The sequence below is a fragment of the Mytilus galloprovincialis genome, chromosome 12 (assembly GCF_965363235.1).
Source record: "Mytilus galloprovincialis chromosome 12, xbMytGall1.hap1.1, whole genome shotgun sequence".
NCBI classification, from domain to species: domain Eukaryota; kingdom Metazoa; phylum Mollusca; class Bivalvia; order Mytilida; family Mytilidae; genus Mytilus; species Mytilus galloprovincialis.
Window position 1 is genome coordinate 80,752,105 of NC_134849.1, and position 25,735 is coordinate 80,777,839.

The following is a 25,735-nucleotide window of genomic DNA, read 5'->3' on the forward strand; positions in this document are numbered from 1 at the left end:
CTTTCTTAAGACATGCACCCAGTATAATTTTATACACAATCTAATTTCGTATATATAGCTACTACTGAGGTTACTTTCATATTATTTTCTACCATTTCCAACAGGGTACTACATTAAAGTTTTACTTTGCCATTCAAATAAATACAATTTGTAGATTAAAAACCTTTAGTCATGTGATTATGGTTAATCTCTTTGTCTAAAAGTTTCTACTGAAGTATTTTCTGGACAGGATAGTTTGCCTCTTCCTTGGGTCTTGGTCCTTTTTTTTTTTTCTTTCAACTCATCTTTTTCAATTACTGTGGATTCATTATTATTCGTGGGATATGAATTTTTGTGGTTTTTGTGGGTACAGGTGAACCACAAATTTCAATGTTCAAAACAGTACAAATTTTCTATCACATATGCAGACTTTGACAAAACCTTGAAATTACATATACACAAAAAAGGAAAATTTCTGCAATCAACAGAATTAGTACCCACGAAAATAAATGAATCCAGTAGCATAGTTTTTTTTCTTTTAACTTTTTTTTTTAACATTTTGTGATCCATTACAGGAAGAATTGACCTTTAAGGTCCGAAAAGTTCATGTACTTACTTTCTTTAGTGATAGCCTCACTATAAAATCTCAACTCCAGCTTTGGAAGTGTCCATTGTAACCATAGTGACAGTTTGACTTTGTCTGGTGACTTTTCAAGGTCAAGGTTAGGTGTTGGTTCTCGTGATGTGACATCTGATGTCTCAGTTTCTGTCATCCCTGTGTAGTCTCGTGACTGACCTAGGGGTGTTGGTTCTGGGAGGGCTATTTCTGATAAGTCTGGTTGGTCTGTTGTAGGTGTAACTGTCTGTTCTGATTTGTGTAGTGATTTGATTAGGGACATTACCATACCAAATAGTCCTGTCAGCTGATTTAATAAACTGCTACATAAAACTATCTGCAAACAAACAAATTGCCATCTGAAGTAGCTGTCAGATAACTGTGAGTACTCTAAGATCTGTTTATTGTGTCTTTTTGTGTCGGGATGTATAAGTACCGGGCCACGTCCACTTGTATTTTTGTCCATCTGATGAGTTAAGCCTTTTTCAACTGATTTTTATTGTTCGTTCTTATGTTGTACTGTTATACCACTGTCCCAGGTTAGGGGAGTTTTGGGATCCCGCTAACATGTTTAACCCCGCCACATCATTTATGTATGTGCCTGTCCCAAGTCAGGAGCCTGTAATTCAGTGGTTGTCGTTTGTTTATGTGTTACATATTTGTTTTTCTTTCATTTTTTTACATAAATAAGGCCATTAGTTTTCTCGTTTGAATTGTTTTACATTGTCTTATCGGGGCCTTTTATAGCTCACTATGCGGTATGGGCTTTGCTCTTTGTTGAAGGCCGTATGGTGACCTATAGTTGTTGATGTCTGTGTCATTTTGGTCTTTTGTGGATAGCTGTCTCATTGGCAATCATACCACATCTTCTTTTTTATATATAAAAATAACAGAGAAATAAGAATGTTCTGGAATGATTCATTGGGTTTGTTTATTTTGTAAGTACTGTTAAAGTAATATATTTAATAGTGGTTGACATTTTTAGTGATTTTAAGACTATTTAACACCACATATTATTTTCTTCTTGATTTTGTCTTTTTATGATTTTGATTGGATCGTGACTGATGAGTCTTTTGTAGATGAAACATTTTGATTGGATCGTGACTGATGAGTCTTTTGTAACACACATCAGGAGTACAAAGTACTTTAATGATTTATACTTATATTGAATTCATTTCTCACAATTTACAAAAAAAGCAATTTGAGGAGAGCCATTATTTGGCATCACAAATTGAAAACATTGTAAAATTTGCAATCCTTTCAAACTTTTGTTTCATTTTATCATGTCTAATGAATAGGATTATAAATTCATTAAGGGACACTAATGTCATTTTCCTATTGTGATGGCTAGTAATATTTAGTTGTAATGACTGTCTTGCTTTTCTTACCTGCTTAATTTACCCATAATAAGATGTGTTCCACCAAAAGAATTTGTGTTAAACAGAGAAGTTCCATGTATTTAAGTCTGATCAAAACAAATTTTGTGAAAGAAGGAAATTTTTGCACAGTACAATGAAAATAGAGAAGAAAGGTGTTAACAAATAAACTGATATGTTAAGTTAAAGGTCAAAAGTGTGTCACCTTGAAACTGATGTAATATACCTGAGATTTAGATATCGCCATGACAACGGCATGCATATCAGTATGTAGACACAGTCCTAGAGATGATATATTGTCTGACGTGGGAGGGTTATACTTTGTGGTGACACCTATTGTACAGCTGACAGTCGTAGGTTTTATGATTGGTACTACAGTCTGTTTAGAGAGTATCGTATGTACACAAAAATGATTCAATACCATTCTCCATGGCAACTTCTCTCCTGTATCATAAATAATGGTTACACAAAAATATAATAATTTGTTTTACCTTCTGTTTTTTGTGATCAACAAGTTGAATTTAATTTATTTTATACAGGACTATTTTTCTTGTTTTGTGGGACAAGCTTTTACAGGTCCAACCTTTTTTTACTCTGGTACATGACTATCAGACAAGTGTTATTGTCGATCCCTGCTATTGGCCTTCAATTGATTTTTACTCTTTGGTTAGGTTCTTGTCTCATTGCCCCATTCTATTCTCAATTCTGTTGATTTTTTTTCTTATTTAAGTATTGATACATTCTTTATCCACAAAATCAATGAAAATTGATATCACATGAATAATAAAGAATAAACAGTAGATAATAAATTTTATTTGCTTTTGTTATATATTTCCTTATTTTAGAATAATAACAAAAATTTCACTATAGTTAAACTTATGTAATGGGTCTTTTAATTAAATTATGAAACAATGCTTCTTCAATATAATGTTGTCTGTTGTTATAAGTCCATTAATATTTGTGTTCTTGTTTCTGTGTATGATTCCCTCTGCCCTGGCATATAACATAAACTCTTGATTTGAGGAAAAACTTGCGTAAAATATCTTTTTCATTGTGCAATATAACCTTACCAACTAATGATCCTTCCATAGAGTTAACAGGTATCTCCTGTATACAGGACATAGATTTCATACCAGAACTAGTGATGTGAATCTGTGGTAGACAGACCACTAAAGTGGGAGGTAAGGTATTAGATGTAACAGCTGACATCAGATTCTGGGAAATGTCTACACTGGGTTCTGTCAGGTGTAAAGGTGATTGGTGGATAAATATAGCACAACTTTTAACCTCTATCTGAAATATTAAAAAACAAAGGTTTTGTCAGGTTAAGTGATGATTGGTAGAGAAATATAGCACACCTTTTAACCTCTATCTGAAATATTAAAAAACAAAGGTTTTGTCAGATTTGGTGATGATTGATGGATAAATATAACACAACCTTTAACCTCTATCAGAAATATTAAATAACCAGGGACTGTCAGGTTAAGTGGTGATTGGTAGTGAAATATAGCACACCTTTTAACCTCTATCTGAAATATTAAAAAACAAAGGTTTTGTCAGATTTGGTGGTGATTGATGGATAAATATAACACAACCTTTAACCTCTATCAGAAATATTAAATAACCAGGGACTGTCAGGTTAAGTTGTGATTGGTAGAGAAATATAGCACACCTTTTAACCTCTATCTGAAATATTAAAAAACAAAGGTTTTGCCAGATTTGGTGATGATTGATGGATAAATATAACACAACCTTTAACCTCTATCAGAAATATTAAATAACCAGGGACTGTCAGGTTAAGTGGTGATTGGTAGAGAAATATAGCACACCTTTTAACCTCTATCTGAAATATTAAAAAACAAAGGTTTTGTCAGATTTGGTGATGATTGATGGATAAATATAACACAACCTTTAACCTCTATCAGAAATATTAAATAACCAGGGACTGTCAGGTTAAGTGGTGATTGGTGGATATATATAGCACAACTTTTAACCTCTATCTGAAATATTGAATAACTAGGGTCAGTCTGTCAACGTATATTTGTACCACCTAACAGAAGTTCCAATGAAAACGTTGTTATAAGATCTTATAAATATTGTAATAATATCTATTCATGTTGGAACAAATATTCTATACCATTTATTCCGTTAGGAACATATTCTGTAATATTTATTCCTGTGGAAATAATGTTCCAGAATATTTTTTCCTTTTGGAACTTATATTATGATGGAACTTTTATTCTGTGACAAGTCATGTTTAGTGATGATTGGTGGATATATACAGCACAACTTTTAACCTCTATCTGAAATATTGAATAACTAGGGTCTGTTAGCTATAGGTTAAGTGGTGATTGGTGGATATATATAGCACAACTTTTAACCTCTATCTGAAATATTGAATAACAAGAGTCTGTTAGCTATAGGTTAAGTGGTGATTGGTTGATAAATATAGCACAACTTTGAGCCTCTATCTAAAATTTGAATAACAAGGTTCTGTCAGGTTAAGTTGTGATTAGTGGATTATATAGCACTTGTATTGTAAAATTATTTAAGATATCAAAACATGTATAAAACTATTAAAACAGAAATGATCATAAAAATATCAGAATGTTTCAACTACTGACTAGGTTCCTACTTGGCACATGGAAATAGATTTTAGTACTTAATACTGCTTTAGTATTAATCTGATATTAAAAGTAATGTTTATCAAATAATAACATTTATCTTTGAATAATATCAATTTCTTGCCAACTTTCATCTCTGTTTTATTATTTTATTTAAAAAACCTTACATGTACTTGAAGCATCCTCAGTAAAGGAAACATGGCTGCCAGTTTTTCTCCCCACTGATCTTTGACCTTTGTATCTGTCTTCTTATTGGTGGGTTTCTGAGATGTAGATCTGTTTCTGGAATGTGTTTTAGTTTTGGTGAAAGATGTTGTATCTAATGCTACTGATCCTGTACTGGAAGCTGAAGAACAAATAAATCACTGGATCATCACAGACTATGAGGAATCAATTTGACATTCTAATGTATCATCATTTGAACATTAAACTAATTGAATAATTAATTATTATTTAATTTTGATGGCATCAATTCACAATTGCTGCTTTGAAAACATATGCACAAGCGTCATGACGTATAACAAATTTCAAACGTATGATTTACGTGGTTTTCTGTCAGTTTCATTAGGATGGAGATAACAATATTATATATGACACGTGTTGTAATAAGCTTTATTTTTACCTACCCTGTGACATGTGATAACAATATTATATATGACACGTGTTGTAATAATCTTTATTTTTACCTACCCTGTGACATGTGATAACAATATTATATATGACACGTGTTGTAATAATCTTTATTTTTACCTACCCTGTGACATGTGATAACAATATTATATATGACACGTGTTGTAATAATCTTTTTTTTTACCTACCCTGTGACATGTGATAACAATATTATATATGACACGTGTTGTAATAAGCTTTATTTTTACCTACCCTGTGACATGAGATAACAATATTATATATGACACGTGTTGTAATAAGCTTTATTTTTACCTACCCTGTGACATGAGATAACAATATTATATATGACACGTGTTGTAATAAGCTTTATTTTTACCTACCCTGTGACATGAGATAACAATATTATATATGACACGTGTTGTAATAAGCTTTATTTTTACCTACCCTGTGACATGAGATAACAATATTATATATGACATGTGTTGTAATAAGCTTTATTTTTACCTACCCTGTGACATGAGATAACAATATTATATATGACATGTGTTGTAATAAGCTTTATTTTTACCTACCCTGTGACATGTGATAACAATATTATATATGACACGTGTTGTAATAAGCTTTATTTTTACCTACCCTGTGACATGAGATAACAATATTATATATGACATGTGTTGTAATAAGCTTTATTTTTACCTACCCTGTGACATGTGATAACAATATTATATATGACACGTGTTGTAATAAGCTTTATTTTTACCTACCCTGTGACATGAGATAACAATATTATATATGACACGTGTTGTAATAAGCTTTATTTTTACCTACCCTGTGACATGAGATAACAATATTATATATGACATGTGTTGTAATAAGCTTTATTTTTACCTACCCTGTGACATGTGATAACAATATTATATATGACACGTGTTGTAATAAGCTTTATTTTTACCTACCCTGTGACATGAGATAACAATATTATATATGACACGTGTTGTAATAAGCTTTATTTTTACCTACCCTGTGACATATGCTGTAAGGGAAAAGCTGCCTGGGCAATAGCTTGATCAACCTGTACAGGTTCTTTCTTGTGCTCTGTTGATGTTTCTTTCTTCTTTGGTCTATACTCAAACCAGTCTGACATAGATGGATCTATAGCACATATAACACCTTCTGTATTTAGTAACAGTAAGCTTGGCACTGGAAAATATAACAATTTGTTAATAACTTAATCTGAAGATGCTTATTACTGCTTTGTAAACAACTGTAAATCCTAAAATGTCACATACAAAGGGGTCAATAATACACATCCACTTAGTTCTGTGAAAGCTATTCTACATTTTCTAATATGTTAAATTAAGGTTTTATCATTCGATTTCTCAATATTTGCTACTATTTAGAATGAGAGGATGTTTGGGGATAAGTGTGTAGATTAATGGTATCATTTCTCAGCAAAACAACAGCATGCACTTTATTTATCAAATTTTCAGGTTTTTGTTTTATCTTTTAAAAGAAAATATATGCAAATTATTATTTTGTTGTTAAATTGATTGTCAGTTAAAGGGAGATAATCCCAATAATTTTTTTTATTAATTTGAAAATTCTACATTTGTAATACTGGGACCAATATATCAATGTATTAGTTCCACCTTAAATTTAGAAAAACTTGAATTAACATAGAATTTAAAATGTTTGCAAATACTACTCTGTAACAATCTTACAACAATAAAAACAGACAATGCGAATTCAAAGCTTCTTTAATAATTCTATAGGGTTGTTAAAGCGTTGAACACCCACACATTTTTGAAAATGAAGCGCTTCCACGCTTCATACAAAATGCACTTTGGTCTAACATGTCAATAAAATGTATATAATATCTTTGTAAAGTATTCAATACAAACCATCCGATACAGTCTTTTCATGGGGTAACTGTACAGTGAATGTTAGGAAGTCATTCTTATCTTCTGTAAGAGGAGAGGGGTTCCTAAAGTATTCTGTAGATATTAGTTTGTTGGTATTGGCAGGACAGCATACAACAGGAATTATAGATCCGGCCTGTATATCTATAAAAAAATATTGCCTATTTATTACCATCTTTAGAATCAGAATTATACACAGTCATAGTTCCTGGATATTAACCCTTTCGCCGATGAGTCCCGGTTTACCGGGATTCACGCTTCAGACAGCTGACGATGAGTCACGTTTTACCGGGATCAGAATACCTCTTTTATATTTCCCGCTCAAAAAAGTGCAAACATGAGTTATCTTTCTTAGATAAATACCCGGTTGAAAGTGTAAACATGGTGCTTCCGTTTGTTGAAAACCGTGTCAAAATCAGAGGAAATTTACGGAATTTACAAGAATTTGAAATGAGGGAACATTTTTTTTGAGGGAATATGGAAGAATTGAAGCCAAACTAGTATACTTTTTTGACATATCAAAATGTCTTTTTATGTACAAAACACTTGGAATGGACATCGTTCAGTGTGAGGAATTTGTACAGCCTCATAAAATTTTTCAAAATTTTGCCGTTTTGGTTTAAAAAATTATGATTTGGGGTCAAAGAGCAGAATTTGAGAATTTCACCTAGATAATGCCGAAAATTTGAAAATTTGAATATTTTATGAAGAAAAAATTATGAAAACATGAACAAAACTGTGAACATGGTGTTAGTGAATGAAATAAATACACAAATAACTACAAACAAATTTTTATTGACATTTATTATGAAGATCTCCCACTTGAGTAATAGTAGCCAGGGAAGCCATCGTCTCAGAGTAGCTTCTCTCTGGGCAGCAATCGGTGAAAGGGTTAAAAAGTTTTTATGGCTTCTGTATCAGAGAAAAACTTTTGGCCTTTATATCTAATGAAATAATGAAGTTATGGTAACTTATAGGGAAGAATAAGATTCTTAATCTACCTTGTAATTAGAGTGAATAGCTGATAATCATACTCCTATTAATTTGATGCTAAAATTTTGATGAAAATTGTTTAGGCTTCCATAAACATGATAAACAAACCAGTGCATTAAGTAATAAGTGTACATGTCTTTACCATACAGAATAACTTGAACTGACGACAAGGTCCCAGTGTAAGCTGTTACTAATGATGTGATACATTAATAATAAGTGTACATGTCTTTACCATACAAAATAACTTGAACTGATGACAAGGTCCCAGTGTAAGCTGTTACTAATGATGTGATACATTAATAATAAGTGTACATGTCTTTACCATACAAAATAACTTGAACTGACGACAAGGTCCCAGTGTAAGCTGTTACTAATGATGTGATACATTAATAATAAGTGTACATGTCTTTACCATACAGAATAACTTGAACTGATGACAAGGTCCCTGTGTAAGCTGTTACTAATGATGTGATACATTAATAATAAGTGTACATGTCTTTACCATACAAAATAACTTGAACTGACGACAAGGTCCCTGTGTAAGCTGTTACTAATGATGTGATACATTAATAATAAGTGTACATGTATTTACCATACAGAATAACTTGAACTGATGACAAGGTCCCAGTGTAAGCTGTTACTAATGATGTGATACATTAATAATAAGTGTACATGTCTTTACCATACAGAATAACTTGAACTGACGACAAGGTCCCAGTGTAAGCTGTTACTAATGATGTGATACATTAATAATAAGTGTACATGTCTTTACCATACAGAATAACTTGAACTGATGACAAGGTCCCAGTGTAAGCTGTTACTAATGATGTGATACATTAAGTAAGAAGTGTACATGTCTTTACCATACAGAATAACTTGAACTGATGACAAGGTCCCAGTGTAAGCTGTTACTAATGATGTGATACATTAATAATAAGTGTACATGTCTTTACCATACAGAATAACTTGAACTGATGACAAGGTCCCAGTGTAAGCTGTTACTAATGATGTGATACATTAATAATAAGTGTACATGTCTTTACCATACAGAATAACTTGAACTGATGACAAGGTCCCAGTGTAAGCTGTTACTAATGATGTGATACATTAATAATAAGTGTACATGTCTTTACCATACAAAATAACTTGAACTGACGACAAGGTCCCAGTGTAAGCTGTTACTAATGATGTGATACATTAATAATAAGTGTACATGTATTTACCATACAGAATAACTTGAACTGACGACAAGGTCCCAGTGTAAGCTGTTACTAATGATGTGATACATTAATAATAAGTGTACATGTCTTTACCATACAAAATAACTTGAACTGACGACAAGGTCCCAGTGTAAGCTGTTACTAGGGATGTGATACATTAATAATAAGTGTACATGTCTTTACCATACAGAATAACTTGAACTGACGACAAGGTCCCAGTGTAAGCTGTTACTAATGATGTGATACATTAATAATAAGTGTACATGTCTTTACCATACAAAATAACTTGAACTGACGACAAGGTCCCAGTGTAAGCTGTTACTAATGATGTGATACATTAATAATAAGTGTACATGTCTTTACCATACAGAATAACTTGAACTGACGACAAGGTCCCAGTGTAAGCTGTTACTAGGGATGTGATACATTAATAATAAGTGTACATGTATTTACCATACAGAATAACTTGAACTGACGACAAGGTCCCTGTGTAAGCTGTTACTAGGGATGTGATACATTAAGTAATAAGTGTACATGTCTTTACCATACAGAATAACTTGAACTGACGACAAGGTCCCAGTGTAAGCTGTTACTAGGGATGTGATACATTAAGTAATAAGTGTACATGTCTTTACCATACAAAATAACTTGAACTGACGACAAGGTCCCAGTGTAAGCTGTTACTAGGGATGTGATACATTAATAATAAGTGTACATGTATTTACCATACAGAATAACTTGAACTGACGACAAGGTCCCAGTGTAAGCTGTTACTAATGATGTGATACATTAATAATAAGTGTACATGTCTTTACCATACAAAATAACTTGAACTGATGATAGGGTTCCAGTGTAAGCTGTTACTAATGATGTGATACATTAAGTAATAAGTGTACATGTCTTTACCATACAGAATAACTTGAACTGACGACAAGGTCCCTGTGTAAGCTGTTACTAGGGATGTGATACATTAATAATAAGTGTACATGTCTTTACCATACAAAATAACTTGAACTGACGACAAGGTCCCAGTGTAAGCTGTTACTAATGATGTGATACATTAATAATAAGTGTACATGTCTTTACCATACAGAATAACTTGAACTGACGACAAGGTCCCAGTGTAAGCTGTTACTAGGGATGTGATACATTAATAATAAGTGTACATGTCTTTACCATACAAAATAACTTGAACTGACGACAAGGTCCCAGTGTAAGCTGTTACTAATGATGTGATACATTAATAATAAGTGTACATGTCTTTACCATACAAAATAACTTGAACTGACGACAAGGTCCCAGTGTAAGCTGTTACTAATGATGTGATACATTAATAATAAGTGTACATGTCTTTACCATACAAAATAACTTGAACTGACGACAAGGTCCCAGTGTAAGCTGTTACTAGGGATGTGATACATTAATAATAAGTGTACATGTCTTTACCATACAAAATAACTTGAACTGACGACAAGGTCCCAGTGTAAGCTGTTACTAATGATGTGATACATTAATAATAAGTGTACATGTCTTTACCATACAGAATAACTTGAACTGACGACAAGGTCCCAGTGTAAGCTGTTACTAATGATGTGATACATTAATAATAAGTGTACATGTATTTACCATACAGAATAACTTGAACTGACGACAAGGTCCCAGTGTAAGCTGTTACTAGGGATGTGATACATTAATAATAAGTGTACATGTATTTACCATACAAAATAACTTGAACTGACGACAAGGTCCCAGTGTAAGCTGTTACTAATGATGTGATACATTAATAATAAGTGTACATGTCTTTACCATACAAAATAACTTGAACTGACGACAAGGTCCCAGTGTAAGCTGTTACTAATGATGTGATACATTAATAATAAGTGTACATGTCTTTACCATACAAAATAACTTGAACTGACGACAAGGTCCCAGTGTAAGCTGTTACTAATGATGTGATACATTAATAATAAGTGTACATGTATTTACCATACAGAATAACTTGAACTGACGACAAGGTCCCAGTGTAAGCTGTTACTAATGATGTGATACATTAATAATAAGTGTACATGTATTTACCATACAGAATAACTTGAACTGATGACAAGGTCCCAGTGTAAGCTGTTACTAGGGATGTGATACATTAATAATAAGTGTACATGTCTTTACCATACAGAATAACTTGAACTGACGACAAGGTCCCAGTGTAAGCTGTTACTAATGATGTGATACATTAATAATAAGTGTACATGTCTTTACCATACAAAATAACTTGAACTGACGACAAGGTCCCAGTGTAAGCTGTTACTAATGATGTGATACATTAATAATAAGTGTACATGTATTTACCATACAGAATAACTTGAACTGATGACAAGGTCCCAGTGTAAGCTGTTACTAATGATGTGATACATTAATAATAAGTGTACATGTATTTACCATACAAAATAACTTGAACTGACGACAAGGTCCCAGTGTAAGCTGTTACTAATGATGTGATACACTGTTTCATCTCAAAACCATTTACATTCACCTCAAGTAATGGTAACACTGCTTGGTCGTCATCTACAACAGAGGTCAAAGGTCACTGAACATCAAGAATGTACACATTATATAATAGAAAATAGTCATTACTACAGATCTGATTATTATGTTGTATGATTCAACAATTCAAAAGAGAAAACTAACAGCTTGATTTATGTATAAAATGATAAACATAGCATAATACTTATTTAAAATTTATTACTTACATTTAGTTTGCTTCGGCAAAAATAAAATTAAACAAGATTGTGTCAATAGTACACTCACACTATCATTTCTATATTCAGTGAACTGTGAAATTGGGGTGAAAACTCTAATTTGGCATTACAATTAGAAAAATAATATCATAGGGAAAATGTGTACAAAGTTTTTTGTAGTTTGTGAGATGCCTGGTAATTTTGTTTACCTATAGTAAAATATCATCAGTTATTATTTACCTATGGTGAAAACATCTTCCATTAGACTGTTAGTATTTATATCTGTTGGCCTTGGTGAATTCTGTGTCCATGATTGGTAGATCTCTAGTATCAATAGGAGGTTGGCTTTGTTTAAATTAATTGAGATTTCTGGGAGCTCATACATCTTTTCTACTTTAGGAAGGTGGCTATTTGTCCTATATAAAAATAAATACATAAGAATAATTGATACAGCAGTTTGTATTAACAGGAAAAACTTATTATACTTATAAAATAAAAGACATCTCGAAATCAACATATTGTTAACAATAGACAAATGTTTTTACAATAAGCAATTAATTATCTTGTGTATAGTAAAATTATGAATGAATGATAAATAAAAGAGATGTGGTTATATGACCAATGAGACAGCAACCCAATGACAAAATCAACCAAGACATCTAGAGGTCAATATACAGTCTTTAACAATGGACCTGTGTCTATATAATATATCAAGGTATTAATCATTGCAGGTATATTAAGGTTTTAATAAATTTAACAGAAATAATCAAAGATTGCCAATCACCATTCCATTCTCCAAATAACGAAAAGGACATACACAAGACATATAACTAATTGTAAGGTATCTTTGCCAAAGTACAATTTCCCTGAAAGCAGGCAGCTACAACTGTCCCACGTTTTATATAATACAGCTGATTATAAAATACTGTTTATACTGACAACAGAGAACCAGCTTTATTTCTTACCAGTACATTGTAAGCTGAAGTTTCCTAGTATAGAGAGCTCCACTACAAGGGGGAATAACTGTCACAACATGTGATTTATCTCCCTTTGTATCCTTGGTTACAAGACCAGCAGAGAAATCAAATAACTGAAATAAAAAATAAAAAAAAGAAATGAATAAAAGCAATTAAATCTTTTAACTTTATGTCCTAGATTATGTAATAAAATAAGGTAGAACTTTTTTCTTAAAATTATACTTTATCTTTATTTCAGTATAAACTCAAGAAAATACTAATTCCATTGATATCTAGTTTATACAAGTGTATTTATAAACAATACCACCAGTAAGCAGGGCTCACGCTACTAGGCGACTTGGGCGAAGAAGTCGCCTTCCCGACCGTCACTTCGCTTTCCTTGACCCCCAAAAGCGAAAACAAGTCGCCCTGTTCTTGACGATACTGGCTTTCAGTCGCTTCCGTCATCGGACATTTTCAATTTTTACCAAGTTGATGAAACATCAATTTTTTATTGATAATTAAAGAAATTCAGACATAAACGATTCATTATCTTTAGAAAAGAGGTTGAAGCATTGTCTTCGCAGTGTGTAGCAGGTTATTTGATAAAAATACAACTTTTTATCACTTCGTGCATTTCCGCAAGTTCCGGTGCTTGTTACTCGAAAACGTACATCAACCCAAGGACGTATAACTAATATACGTCCTTGATCAACCTAAATTTCGGCGGCAAAATAAGTTTGTTACTTCATTTAAACGTGATAAAAGTTGCCTCCAGTAAATGTTTAATCCATTTATTGCATTAAAAACGTCATGTTCCTTTCCAAATAACTTGTCAAACATCGTTTATTTTTGTAAATTTTCTTGCATTCGTCCGCCATTAACCGATTTCTAAACTACGTATCTGAACCGGACCAGCTATGACCGAAATCCGTACTTTTACAATAATTACTACGGACGCACGGATGGAACAGCTGACAGAAGAATATTGATCCCAAAGGGAAAAATTACGCATTCCACACGCATTAAGAGACTTTTGGTTACATCTAATTGAATGATTGGTGTATAAATTTCCCTATATTTTTCATAGGTGCTTGAGGACAGGAACCTGTTATGAGCCCCCATAGTCCCTCCCCCTTATTATCATAAATCTCAGATTTTTTTAATATATATCACTTATTTGTACCATATATATACTAATATACCATATTTTTACTTTAAATATGCATGTTTACTATCAACGTGAATCTCGACTATAAAGCGAAGCGCTCTATAGTCCAGATTCACGTTGATAGTAAACATGCATATTTAAAGTAAAAATATGGTATATTAGTATATATATGGTACAAATAAGTGATATATATTTAAAAAATCTGAGATTTTTTATAAGAAGGGGGAGGGACTATGGGGGCTCATAACAGGATCCTGTCCTCAAGTACCTATGATATTTTTTATGGATTGTTTCAAACTATTGATTAAAGTTGCTTAACTCTGAGACTATTATACTGATATCAATATATTTTTTTATGAGAAACACTGAATTTCACACACAAGATAATTAATTCTTAATTAAATTGTAATTGATATATTATAATTTCTTTACATTTTTTTAAATAATTTTTTTTTTTTTGTGCTAGATATTTGGTTGGTAGTTTCTCACAAGAACCTTTAGTAAAACTTAAACAACTTTTAATTTCAAATGTTACTTTAATTGTAATTTTTTTACTCAGATATGAATTGAACAATATAAAAAGAACATTATTTACATATGGCACTTTATACTGTTGTAAAATCCAAACATTGTAGCGCACTGTACGACTGAGCACTTATCTTTTAAATCTCACCACTTCTCCCTATCAGTTTCAAAAAGAGAAGTCACTTCTCCCTATAATTCTGAAGTAGTGTGAGCCCTGGTAAGGGGTCACTTATGCCTGTCTCTTTAAATATGACGTCACATACACAAAACTGTTGATTCTTTAGAAACATACCTTTATCTGTGTGTGTGTGCATGACAGTGATGTAAAAGATTACTAGATGGTGCCGCCATCTTACTGATTAGCTGTACACCCTAGATACATACCTTTATCTGTGTGTGTGCATGACAGTGATGTAACAGATTACTAGATGGTGCCGCCATCTTACTGATTAGCTGTACACCCTAGATACATACCTTTATCTGTGTGTGTGCATGACAGTGGTGTAACAGATTACTAGATGGTGCTGCCATCTTACTGATTAGTTGTACCAGTTTCCGTGGATACATGGAGCTTGTCACTTGATATTCCAATCTGGCTGATGTCAGGTGGACACAAGGAAGGATGTCTACTGTTTCATGTTCTGTTGTAGATCCCTTCAATAGAATTACATTTACATATTTCTAACAAAAAAATAACCAAACAAATTACTGCTAAGTGGTCAATCTTAGAGAGGATTTATTTCATTATTAAGTTTTTGTAGTTTTCTGACTACTTGTAATGAAAATCTCATCAATTAATGTAATGCAAATCTCATCAATTATTGTATTTCAAACCCGCACTAACTATTGTAATGCAAAAAATTTTAAATTATATATTGAAATGCAAAAATTAATTAATTATATTGTAATGCAAAAAATAATTAATTATGTTGTTATGCAAATCAATTATATTGTAATGCAAATCAATTATATATTGTAATGCAAATTAATTATATTCTAATGCAAATCAATTATGTTTGAAAGCAAATCAATTATATATTGTAATGCAAATCAATTATATTGTAATGCAAATCAATTATATGTTGTAATGCAAATTAACCATATTCTAATGAAAATTAATTATTAAATGTAATGCAAATCAATAATATAGTAATGCAAATCAATTATATTGGAATGGAAATCATTTATAGTGTAACACAAATCAATTATATTGTAATGCAAATCAATTACATTGTAACATTAACTATTGTTCAAATATTGTTATAAATGTTTAGCATAGTATACACTGAGAACAGTTATTTGAGGTTAATATGGAATGTTTTCTATAAGTACATAGAGATACAATACCTTTTGATGGTGGACAGTTTTATAAGATTTCTTGGCTATTATCACAGGATGGATGTTCAGCATAGTATACACTGAGGACAGTAGTACGAGGTTAATATGGAATGTTTTCTATAAGTACATAGAGATACAATACCTTTTGATGGTGGACAGTTTTATAAGATTTCTTGGCTTTATCACAGGATGGATGTTCAGCATAGTATACACTGAGGACTGTAGTACGAGGTTAATATGGAATGTTTTCTAGATGAGGAGATACAATACCTTTTGATGGTGGACAGTTTTATAAGATTTCTTGGCTTTATCACAGGATGGATGTTCAGCATAGTATACACTGAGGACTGTAGTACGAGGTTAATATGGAATGTTTTCTAGATGAGGAGATACAATACCTTTTGATGGTGGACAGTTTTATAAGATTTCTTGGCTATATCACAGGATGGATGTTCAGCATAGTATACACTGAGGACTGTAGTACAAGGTTAATATGGAATGTTTTCTAGATGAGGAGATACAATACCTTTTGATGGTGGACAGTTTTATAAGATTTCTTGGCTATATCACAGGATGGATGTTCAGCATAGTATACACTGAGGACTGTAGTACGAGGTTAATATGGAATGTTTTCTAGATGAGGAGATACAATACCTTTTGATGGTGGACAGTTTTATAAGATTTCTTGGCTATATCACAGGATGGATGTTCAGCATAGTATACACTGAGGACTGTAGTACGAGGTTAATATGGAATGTTTTCTAGATGAGGAGATACAATACCTTTTGATGGTGGACAGTTTTATAAGATTTCTTGGCTATATCACAGGATGGATGTTCAGCATAGTATACACTGAGGACTGTAGTACGAGGTTAATATGGAATGTTTTCTAGATGAGGAGATACAATACCTTTTGATGGTGGACAGTTTTATAAGATTTCTTGGCTATATCACAGGATGGATGTTCAGCATAGTATACACTGAGGACTGTAGTACGAGGTTAATATGGAATGTTTTCTAGATGAGGAGATACAATACCTTTTGAAGGTGGACAGTTTTATAAGATTTCTTGGCTATATCACAGGATGGATGTTCAGCATAGTATACACTGAGGACTGTAGTACGAGGTTAATATGGAATGTTTTCTAGATGAGGAGATACAATACCTTTTGATGGTGAACAGTTTTATAAGATTTCTTGGCTATATCACAGGATGGATGTTCAGCATAGTATACACTGAGGACAGTAGTACGAGGTTAATATGGAATGTTTTCTAGATGAGGAGATACAATACCTTTTGATGGTGGACAGTTTTATAAGATTTCTTGGCTATATCACAGGATGGATGTTCAGCATAGTATACACTGAGGACAGTAGTACGAGGTTAATATGGAATGTTTTCTAGATGAGGAGATACAATACCTTTTGATGGTGAACAGTTTTATAAGATTTCTTGGCTATATCACAGGATGGATGTTCAGCATAGTATACACTGAGGACAGTAGTACAAGGTTAATATGGAAGGTTTTCTAGATGAGGAGATACAATACCTTTTGATGGTGAACAGTTTTATAAGATTTCTTGGCTATATCACAGGATGGATGTTCAGCATAGTATACACTGAGGACAGTAGTACGAGGTTAATATGGAATGTTTTCTAGATGAGGAGATACAATACCTTTTGATGGTGGACAGTTTTATAAGATTTCTTGGCTATATCACAGGATGGATGTTCAGCATAGTATACACTGAGGACAGTAGTACAAGGTTAATATGGAATGTTTTCTAGACAAGGAGATACAATACCTTTTGATGGTGGACAGTTTTATAAGATTTCTTGGCTATATCACAGGATGGATGTTCAGCATAGTATACACTGAGGACAGTAGTACGAGGTTAATATGGAATGTTTTCTAGATGAGGAGATACAATACCTTTTGATGGTGGACAGTTTTATAAGATTTCTTGGCTATATCACAGGATGGATGTTCAGCATAGTATACACTGAGGACAGTAGTACGAGGTTAATATGGAATGTTTTCTATAAGAACATAGAGATACAATACCTTTTGATGGTGGACAGTTTTATAAGATTTCTTGGCTATTATCACAGGATGGATGTTCAGCATAGTATACACTGAGGACAGTAGTACGAGGTTAATATGGAATGTTTTCTATAAGTACATAGAGATACAATACCTTTTGATGGTGGACAGTTTTATAAGATTTCTTGGCTATATCACAGGATGGATGTTCAGCATAGTATACACTGAGGACTGTAGTACGAGGTTAATATGGAATGTTTTCTAGATGAGGAGATACAATACCTTTTGATGGTGGACAGTTTTATAAGATTTCTTGGCTATATCACAGGATGGATGTTCAGCATAGTATACACTGAGGACAGTAGTACGAGGTTAATATGGAATGTTTTCTAGATGAGGAGATACAATACCTTTTGATGGTGGACAGTTTTATAAGATTTCTTGGCTATATCACAGGATGGATGTTCAGCATAGTATACACTGAGGACAGTAGTACGAGGTTAATATGGAATGTTTTCTATAAGTACATAGAGATACAATACCTTTTGATGGTGGACAGTTTTATAAGATTTCTTGGCTATTATCACAGGATGGATGTTCAGCATAGTATACACTGAGGACAGTAGTACGAGGTTAATATGGAATGTTTTCTATAAGTACATAGAGATACAATACCTTTTGATGGTGGACAGTTTTATAAGATTTCTTGGCTATATCACAGGATGGATGTTCAGCATAGTATACACTGAGGACTGTAGTACGAGGTTAATATGGAATGTTTTCTAGATGAGGAGATACAATACCTTTTGATGGTGGACAGTTTTATAAGATTTCTTGGCTATATCACAGGATGGATGTTCAGCATAGTATACACTGAGGACAGTAGTACGAGGTTAATATGGAATGTTTTCTAGATGAGGAGATACAATACCTTTTGATGGTGGACAGTTTTATAAGATTTCTTGGCTATATCACAGGATGGATGTTCAGCATAGTATACACTGAGGACAGTAGTACGAGGTTAATATGGAATGTTTTCTAGATGAGGAGATACAATACCTTTTGATGGTGGACAGTTTTATAAGATTTCTTGGCTATATCACAGGATGGATGTTCAGCATAGTATACACTGAGGACAGTAGTACGAGGTTAATATGGAATGTTTTCTAGATGAGGAGATACAATACCTTTTGATGGTGGACAGTTTTATAAGATTTCTTGGCTTTATCACAGGATGGATGTTCAGCATAGTATACACTGAGGACAGTAGTACGAGGTTAATATGGAATGTTTTCTATAAGTACATAGAGATACAATACCTTTTGATGGTGGACAGTTTTATAAGATTTCTTGGCTATTATCACAGGATGGATGTTCAGCATAGTATACACTGAGGACAGTAGTACGAGGTTAATATGGAAGGTTTTCTAGATGAGGAGATACAATACCTTTTGATGGTGAACAGTTTTATAAGATTTCTTGGCTATATCACAGGATGGATGTTCAGCATAGTATACACTGAGGACAGTAGTACGAGGTTAATATGGAAGGTTTTCTAGATGAGGAGATACAATACCTTTTGATGGTGAACAGTTTTATAAGATTTCTTGGCTATATCACAGGATGGATGTTCAGCATAGTATACACTGAGGACAGTAGTACAAGGTTAATATGGAATGTTTTCTATAAGTACATAGAGATACAATACCTTTTGATGGTGGACAGTTTTATAAGATTTCTTGGCTATTATCACAGGATGGATGTTCAGCATAGTATACACTGAGGACAGTAGTACGAGGTTAATATGGAATGTTTTCTAGATGAGGAGATACAATACCTTTTGATGGTGGACAGTTTTATAAGATTTCTTGGCTATATCACAGGATGGATGTTCAGCATAGTATACACTGAGGACAGTAGTACGAGGTTAATATGGAATGTTTTCTAGATGAGGAGATACAATACCTTTTGATGGTGGACAGTTTTATAAGATTTCTTGGCTATATCACAGGATGGATGTTCAGCATAGTATACACTGAGGACAGTAGTACGAGGTTAATATGGAATGTTTTCTAGATGAGGAGATACAATACCTTTTGATGGTGGACAGTTTTATAAGATTTCTTGGCTTTATCACAGGATGGATGTTCAGCATAGTATACACTGAGGACAGTAGTACGAGGTTAATATGGAATGTTTTCTATAAGTACATAGAGATACAATACCTTTTGATGGTGGACAGTTTTATAAGATTTCTTGGCTATTATCACAGGATGGATGTTCAGCATAGTATACACTGAGGACAGTAGTACGAGGTTAATATGGAATGTTTTCTAGATGAGGAGATACAATACCTTTTGATGGTGGACAGTTTTATAAGATTTCTTGGCTATATCACAGGATGGATGTTCAGCATAGTATACACTGAGGACAGTAGTACGAGGTTAATATGGAATGTTTTCTAGATGAGGAGATACAATACCTTTTGATGGTGGACAGTTTTGTAAGATTTCTTGGCTATATCACAGGATGGATGTTCAGCATAGTATACACTGAGGACAGTAGTACGAGGTTAATATGGAATGTTTTCTAGATGAGGAGATACAATACCTTTTGATGGTGGACAGTTTTATAAGATTTCTTGGCTATATCACAGGATGGATGTTCAGCATAGTATACACTGAGGACAGTAGTACGAGGTTAATATGGAATGTTTTCTAGATGAGGAGATACAATACCTTTTGATGGTGTACAGTTTTATAAGATTTCATGGCTTTATCACAGGATAGATGTTCAGCATAGTATACACTGAGGACAGTAGTACGAGGTTAATATGGAATGTTTTCTAGACGAGGAGATACAATACCTTTTGATGGTGGACAGTTTTATAAGATTTCTTGGCTTTATCACAGGATGGATGTTCAGCATAGTATACACTGAGGACAGTAGTACGAGGTTAATATGGAATGTTTTCTATAAGTACATAGAGATACAATACCTTTTGATGGTGGACAGTTTTATAAGATTTCTTGGCTATTATCACAGGATGGATGTTCAGCATAGTATACACTGAGGACAGTAGTACGAGGTTAATATGGAATGTTTTCTAGATGAGGAGATACAATACCTTTTGATGGTGAACAGTTTTATAAGATTTCTTGGCTATATCACAGGATGGATGTTCAGCATAGTATACACTGAGGACAGTAGTACGAGGTTAATATGGAATGTTTTCTATAAGTACATAGAGATACAATACCTTTTGATGGTGGACAGTTTTATAAGATTTCTTGGCTATATCACAGGATGGATGTTCAGCATAGTATACACTGAGGACAGTAGTAGGAGGTTAATATGGAATGTTTTCTAGATGAGGAGATACAATACCTTTTGATGGTGGACAGTTTTATAAGATTTCTTGGCTATATCACAGGATGGATGTTCAGCATAGTATACACTGAGGACAGTAGTAAGAGGTTAATATGGAATGTTTTCTAGATGAGGAGATACAATACCTTTTGATGGTGTACAGTTTTATAAGATTTCTTGGCTATATCACAGGATGGATGTTCAGCATAGTATACACTGAGGACAGTAGTACGAGGTTAATATGGAATGTTTTCTATAAGTACATAGAGATACAATACCTTTTGATGGTGGACAGTTTTATAAGATTTCTTGGCTATATCACAGGATGGATGTTCAGCATAGTATAACTGAGGACAGTAGTAAGAGGTTAATATGGAATGTTTTCTAGATGAGGAGATACAATACCTTTTGATGGTGGACAGTTTTATAAGATTTCTTGGCTGTATCACAGGATGGATGTTCAGCATAGTATACACTGAGGACAGTAGTACGAGGTTAATATGGAATGTTTTCTATAAGTACATAGAGATACAATACCTTTTGATGGTGGACAGTTTTATAAGATTTCTTGGCTATTATCACAGGATGGATGTTCAGCATAGTATACACTGAGGACAGTAGTACGAGGTTAATATGGAATGTTTTCTATAAGTACATAGAGATACAATACCTTTTGATGGTGGACAGTTTTATAAGATTTCTTGGCTTTATCACAGGATGGATGTTCAGCATAGTATACACTGAGGACAGTAGTACGAGGTTAATATGGAATGTTTTCTAGATGAGGAGATACAATACCTTTTGATGGTGGACAGTTTTATAAGATTTCTTGGCTATATCACAGGATGGATGTTCAGCATAGTATACACTGAGGACAGTAGTACGAGGTTAATATGGAATGTTTTCTAGATGAGGAGATACAATACCTTTTGATGGTGGACAGTTTTATAAGATTTCTTGGCTATATCACAGGATGGATGTTCAGCATAGTATACACTGAGGACAGTAGTACGAGGTTAATATGGAATGTTTTCTAGATGAGGAGATACAATACCTTTTGATGGTGGACAGTTTTATAAGATTTCTTGGCTATATCACAGGATGGATGTTCAGCATAGTATACACTGAGGACAGTAGTACGAGGTTAATATGGAATGTTTTCTAGATGAGGAGATACAATACCTTTTGATGGTGGACAGTTTTATAAGATTTCTTGGCTATATCACAGGATGGATGTTCAGCATAGTATACACTGAGGACAGTAGTACGAGGTTAATATGGAATGTTTTCTAGACGAGGAGATACAATACCTTTTGATGGTGGACAGTTTTATAAGATTTCTTGGCTATATCACAGGATGGATGTTCAGCATAGTATACACTGAGGACAGTAGTACGAGGTTAATATGGAATGTTTTCTATAATAACATGGAGATACAATACTTTTTGATGGTGGACAGTTTTATAAGATTTCTTGGCTATATCACAGGATGGATGTTCAGCATAGTATACACTGAGGACAGTAGTACGAGGTTAATATGGAATGTTTTCTATAATAACATGGAGATACAATACCTTTTGATGGTGGACAGTTTTATAAGATTTCTTGGCTATATCACAGGATGGATGTTCAGCATAGTATACACTGAGGACAGTAGTACGAGGTTAATATGGAATGTTTTCTAGATGAGGAGATACAATACCTTTTGATGGTGGACAGTTTTATAAGATTTCTTGGCTATATCACAGGATGGATGTTCAGCATAGTATACACTGAGGACAGTAGTACGAGGTTAATATGGAATGTTTTCTAGATGAGGAGATACAATACCTTTTGATGGTGGACAGTTTTATAAGATTTCTTGGCTATATCACAGGATGGATGTTCAGCATAGTATACACTGAGGACAGTAATACGAGGTTAATATGGAATGTTTTCTAGACGAGGAGATACAATACCTTTTGATGGTGGACAGTTTTATAAGATTTCTTGGCTATATCACAGGATGGATGTTCAGCATAGTATACACTGAGGACAGTAGTACGAGGTTAATATGGAATGTTTTCTATAATAACATGGAGATACAATACTTTTTGATGGTGGACAGTTTTATAAGATTTCTTGGCTATATCACAGGATGGATGTTCAGCATAGTATACACTGAGGACAGTAGTACGAGGTTAATATGGAATGTTTTCTAGATGAGGAGATACAATACCTTTTGATGGTGGACAGTTTTATAAGATTTCTTGGCTATATCACAGGATGGATGTTCAGCATAGTATACACTGAGGACAGTAGTACGAGGTTAATATGGAATGTTTTCTAGATGAGGAGATACAATACCTTTTGATGGTGGACAGTTTTATAAGATTTCTTGGCTATATCACAGGATGGATGTTCAGCATAGTATACACTGAGGACAGTAGTACGAGGTTAATATGGAATGTTTTCTAGACGAGGAGATACAATACCTTTTGATGGTGGACAGTTTTATAAGATTTCTTGGCTATATCACAGGATGGATGTTCAGCATAGTATACACTGAGGACAGTAGTACGAGGTTAATATGGAATGTTTTCTATAATAACATGGAGATACAATACTTTTTGATGGTGGACAGTTTTATAAGATTTCTTGGCTATATCACAGGATGGATGTTCAGCATAGTATACACTGAGGACAGTAGTACGAGGTTAATATGGAATGTTTTCTATAATAACATGGAGATACAATACCTTTTGATGGTGGACAGTTTTATAAGATTTCTTGGCTATATCACAGGATGGATGTTCAGCATAGTATACATTAAGGACTGGTTGTAGAAGACTTATATGGAATGTTTTGGTTGGAATGAATTCCTCTAAAATCTTAATCTGCTCCTCTGTTGGATGCGGTCGACTTTCATTCACATTTTCTGTGGAAAAGAGCAAAGGAATTGGCAAAGTATGCAATTAAAATATCTAAGGCTAAAGTGGAAAGTTTTAAATCTAGTCATTATGAGCTTAAACTGTTGTGTGGGGACCAGTTTCATCATATTTAAGGGAAGTAGTTAATTCATAAGAATATTGAAACTCTAAACTATCCAAACTTGATTTTTAGGTCATGGACAGGCATGGAAAACTGCAAATAATTCAAATATCCACAATCTGATACAGATATCCTGTCTCCATGCTTTCCTTACAAGAATTTGACAACAATGCAGTCTAGTTTCTGTTCTATCAAATATTACCAGCCAATGAAATTTCAGCCTTCATATTTTTTTTGTGAAGATGTGGATCATTTAGACAAAACCAGAGAATACTAAAATGTTTTTAAAACAGAAAGTAGAATGAAGCAAATTGTAAGCGAAGGAAGGACACAGGATCTGCAAGATGATTGAAACTTCTGGATCATAAAAGGGATTAAAACCAAACACTTATGTGAAACATTCACTTCCCCATTAATCATACAAGGACATAAAACAAACATTGAAGGTTATATGGTTGCCCATAATTGATTACATCCATTCCTTTTGAATTTTGGTGGAGAGTTATCTTATTTTATTTTATTAAATTGTCCAACTATTCACACTTTGGTGATCACCTATTTTCACATGCACGTAGATTCTCTTTGTAAACAGGCCTAATATTTATAATTTGAGGCACTGCCAGTAGCTTAGAACGGATCAATTAACAAGAATGTGTCCATAGTACACAGATGCCCCACTCGAACTATCATTTTCCATGATTAGTGGACCCTGAAATTGGGACCAAAATTTAAATTTGGCATTAAAATTAGAAAGATCATATCATAGATATAGGGAACATGTGTACTAAGTTTCAAGTTGATGTGACTTCAACTTCATCAAAAACTACCTTGACTTAAAACTTCAACATGATGCGGGACGAACGGATGGACAAACAGACCAGAAAACATAATGCCCCTCTACTATTGTAGATGGGCCATAAAAACAAAACAGTGACCTGAATTGTATAGACTTACCCGGTTTGCCTTTGTAGTAAGGCTCATAATTATAATTATATGCACAAGCCAGTATCTTCCTGAATCTGTGTATTGATGAAGAGGAAGCATTTATTTGACACGGACCAATAATAAAACGTATCAGTGAGGTCTCTTTCATGAATAAAGTTTCTGTGATGTCTGAAACAGATGAAACACTTGTTCCTTTTCCTAAAAAGAAATTAAAAAAAAAAGTCATGGCATTATTATAAAACATGATAAATAAACACAAACACA

The 25,735-nt window shown here is 33.3% G+C and overlaps 1 protein-coding gene across 1 annotated transcript in view; it reads right to left on the reverse strand.

Moving 5' to 3' along the window:
• Nucleotides 1–25,735, reverse strand: part of LOC143053776 (intermembrane lipid transfer protein VPS13B-like) — an 86,231-nt gene that overhangs the window by 55,153 nt on the left and 5,343 nt on the right. The window contains exons 5-18 of the mRNA XM_076226556.1: nucleotides 25,481–25,669; nucleotides 24,230–24,413; nucleotides 23,524–23,561; nucleotides 16,481–16,557; nucleotides 15,219–15,398; nucleotides 13,058–13,182; nucleotides 12,333–12,508; nucleotides 11,794–11,919; nucleotides 7,127–7,288; nucleotides 6,246–6,425; nucleotides 4,763–4,941; nucleotides 3,042–3,264; nucleotides 2,198–2,415; nucleotides 596–932 (exon numbers count right to left, since the gene is read on the reverse strand). Of these exons, the coding sequence (XP_076082671.1) occupies nucleotides 596–932; nucleotides 2,198–2,415; nucleotides 3,042–3,264; nucleotides 4,763–4,941; nucleotides 6,246–6,425; nucleotides 7,127–7,288; nucleotides 11,794–11,919; nucleotides 12,333–12,508; nucleotides 13,058–13,182; nucleotides 15,219–15,398; nucleotides 16,481–16,557; nucleotides 23,524–23,561; nucleotides 24,230–24,413; nucleotides 25,481–25,669 (2,394 nt within the window). The remainder of the gene's footprint in view (nucleotides 1–595; nucleotides 933–2,197; nucleotides 2,416–3,041; nucleotides 3,265–4,762; nucleotides 4,942–6,245; nucleotides 6,426–7,126; nucleotides 7,289–11,793; nucleotides 11,920–12,332; nucleotides 12,509–13,057; nucleotides 13,183–15,218; nucleotides 15,399–16,480; nucleotides 16,558–23,523; nucleotides 23,562–24,229; nucleotides 24,414–25,480; nucleotides 25,670–25,735) is intronic.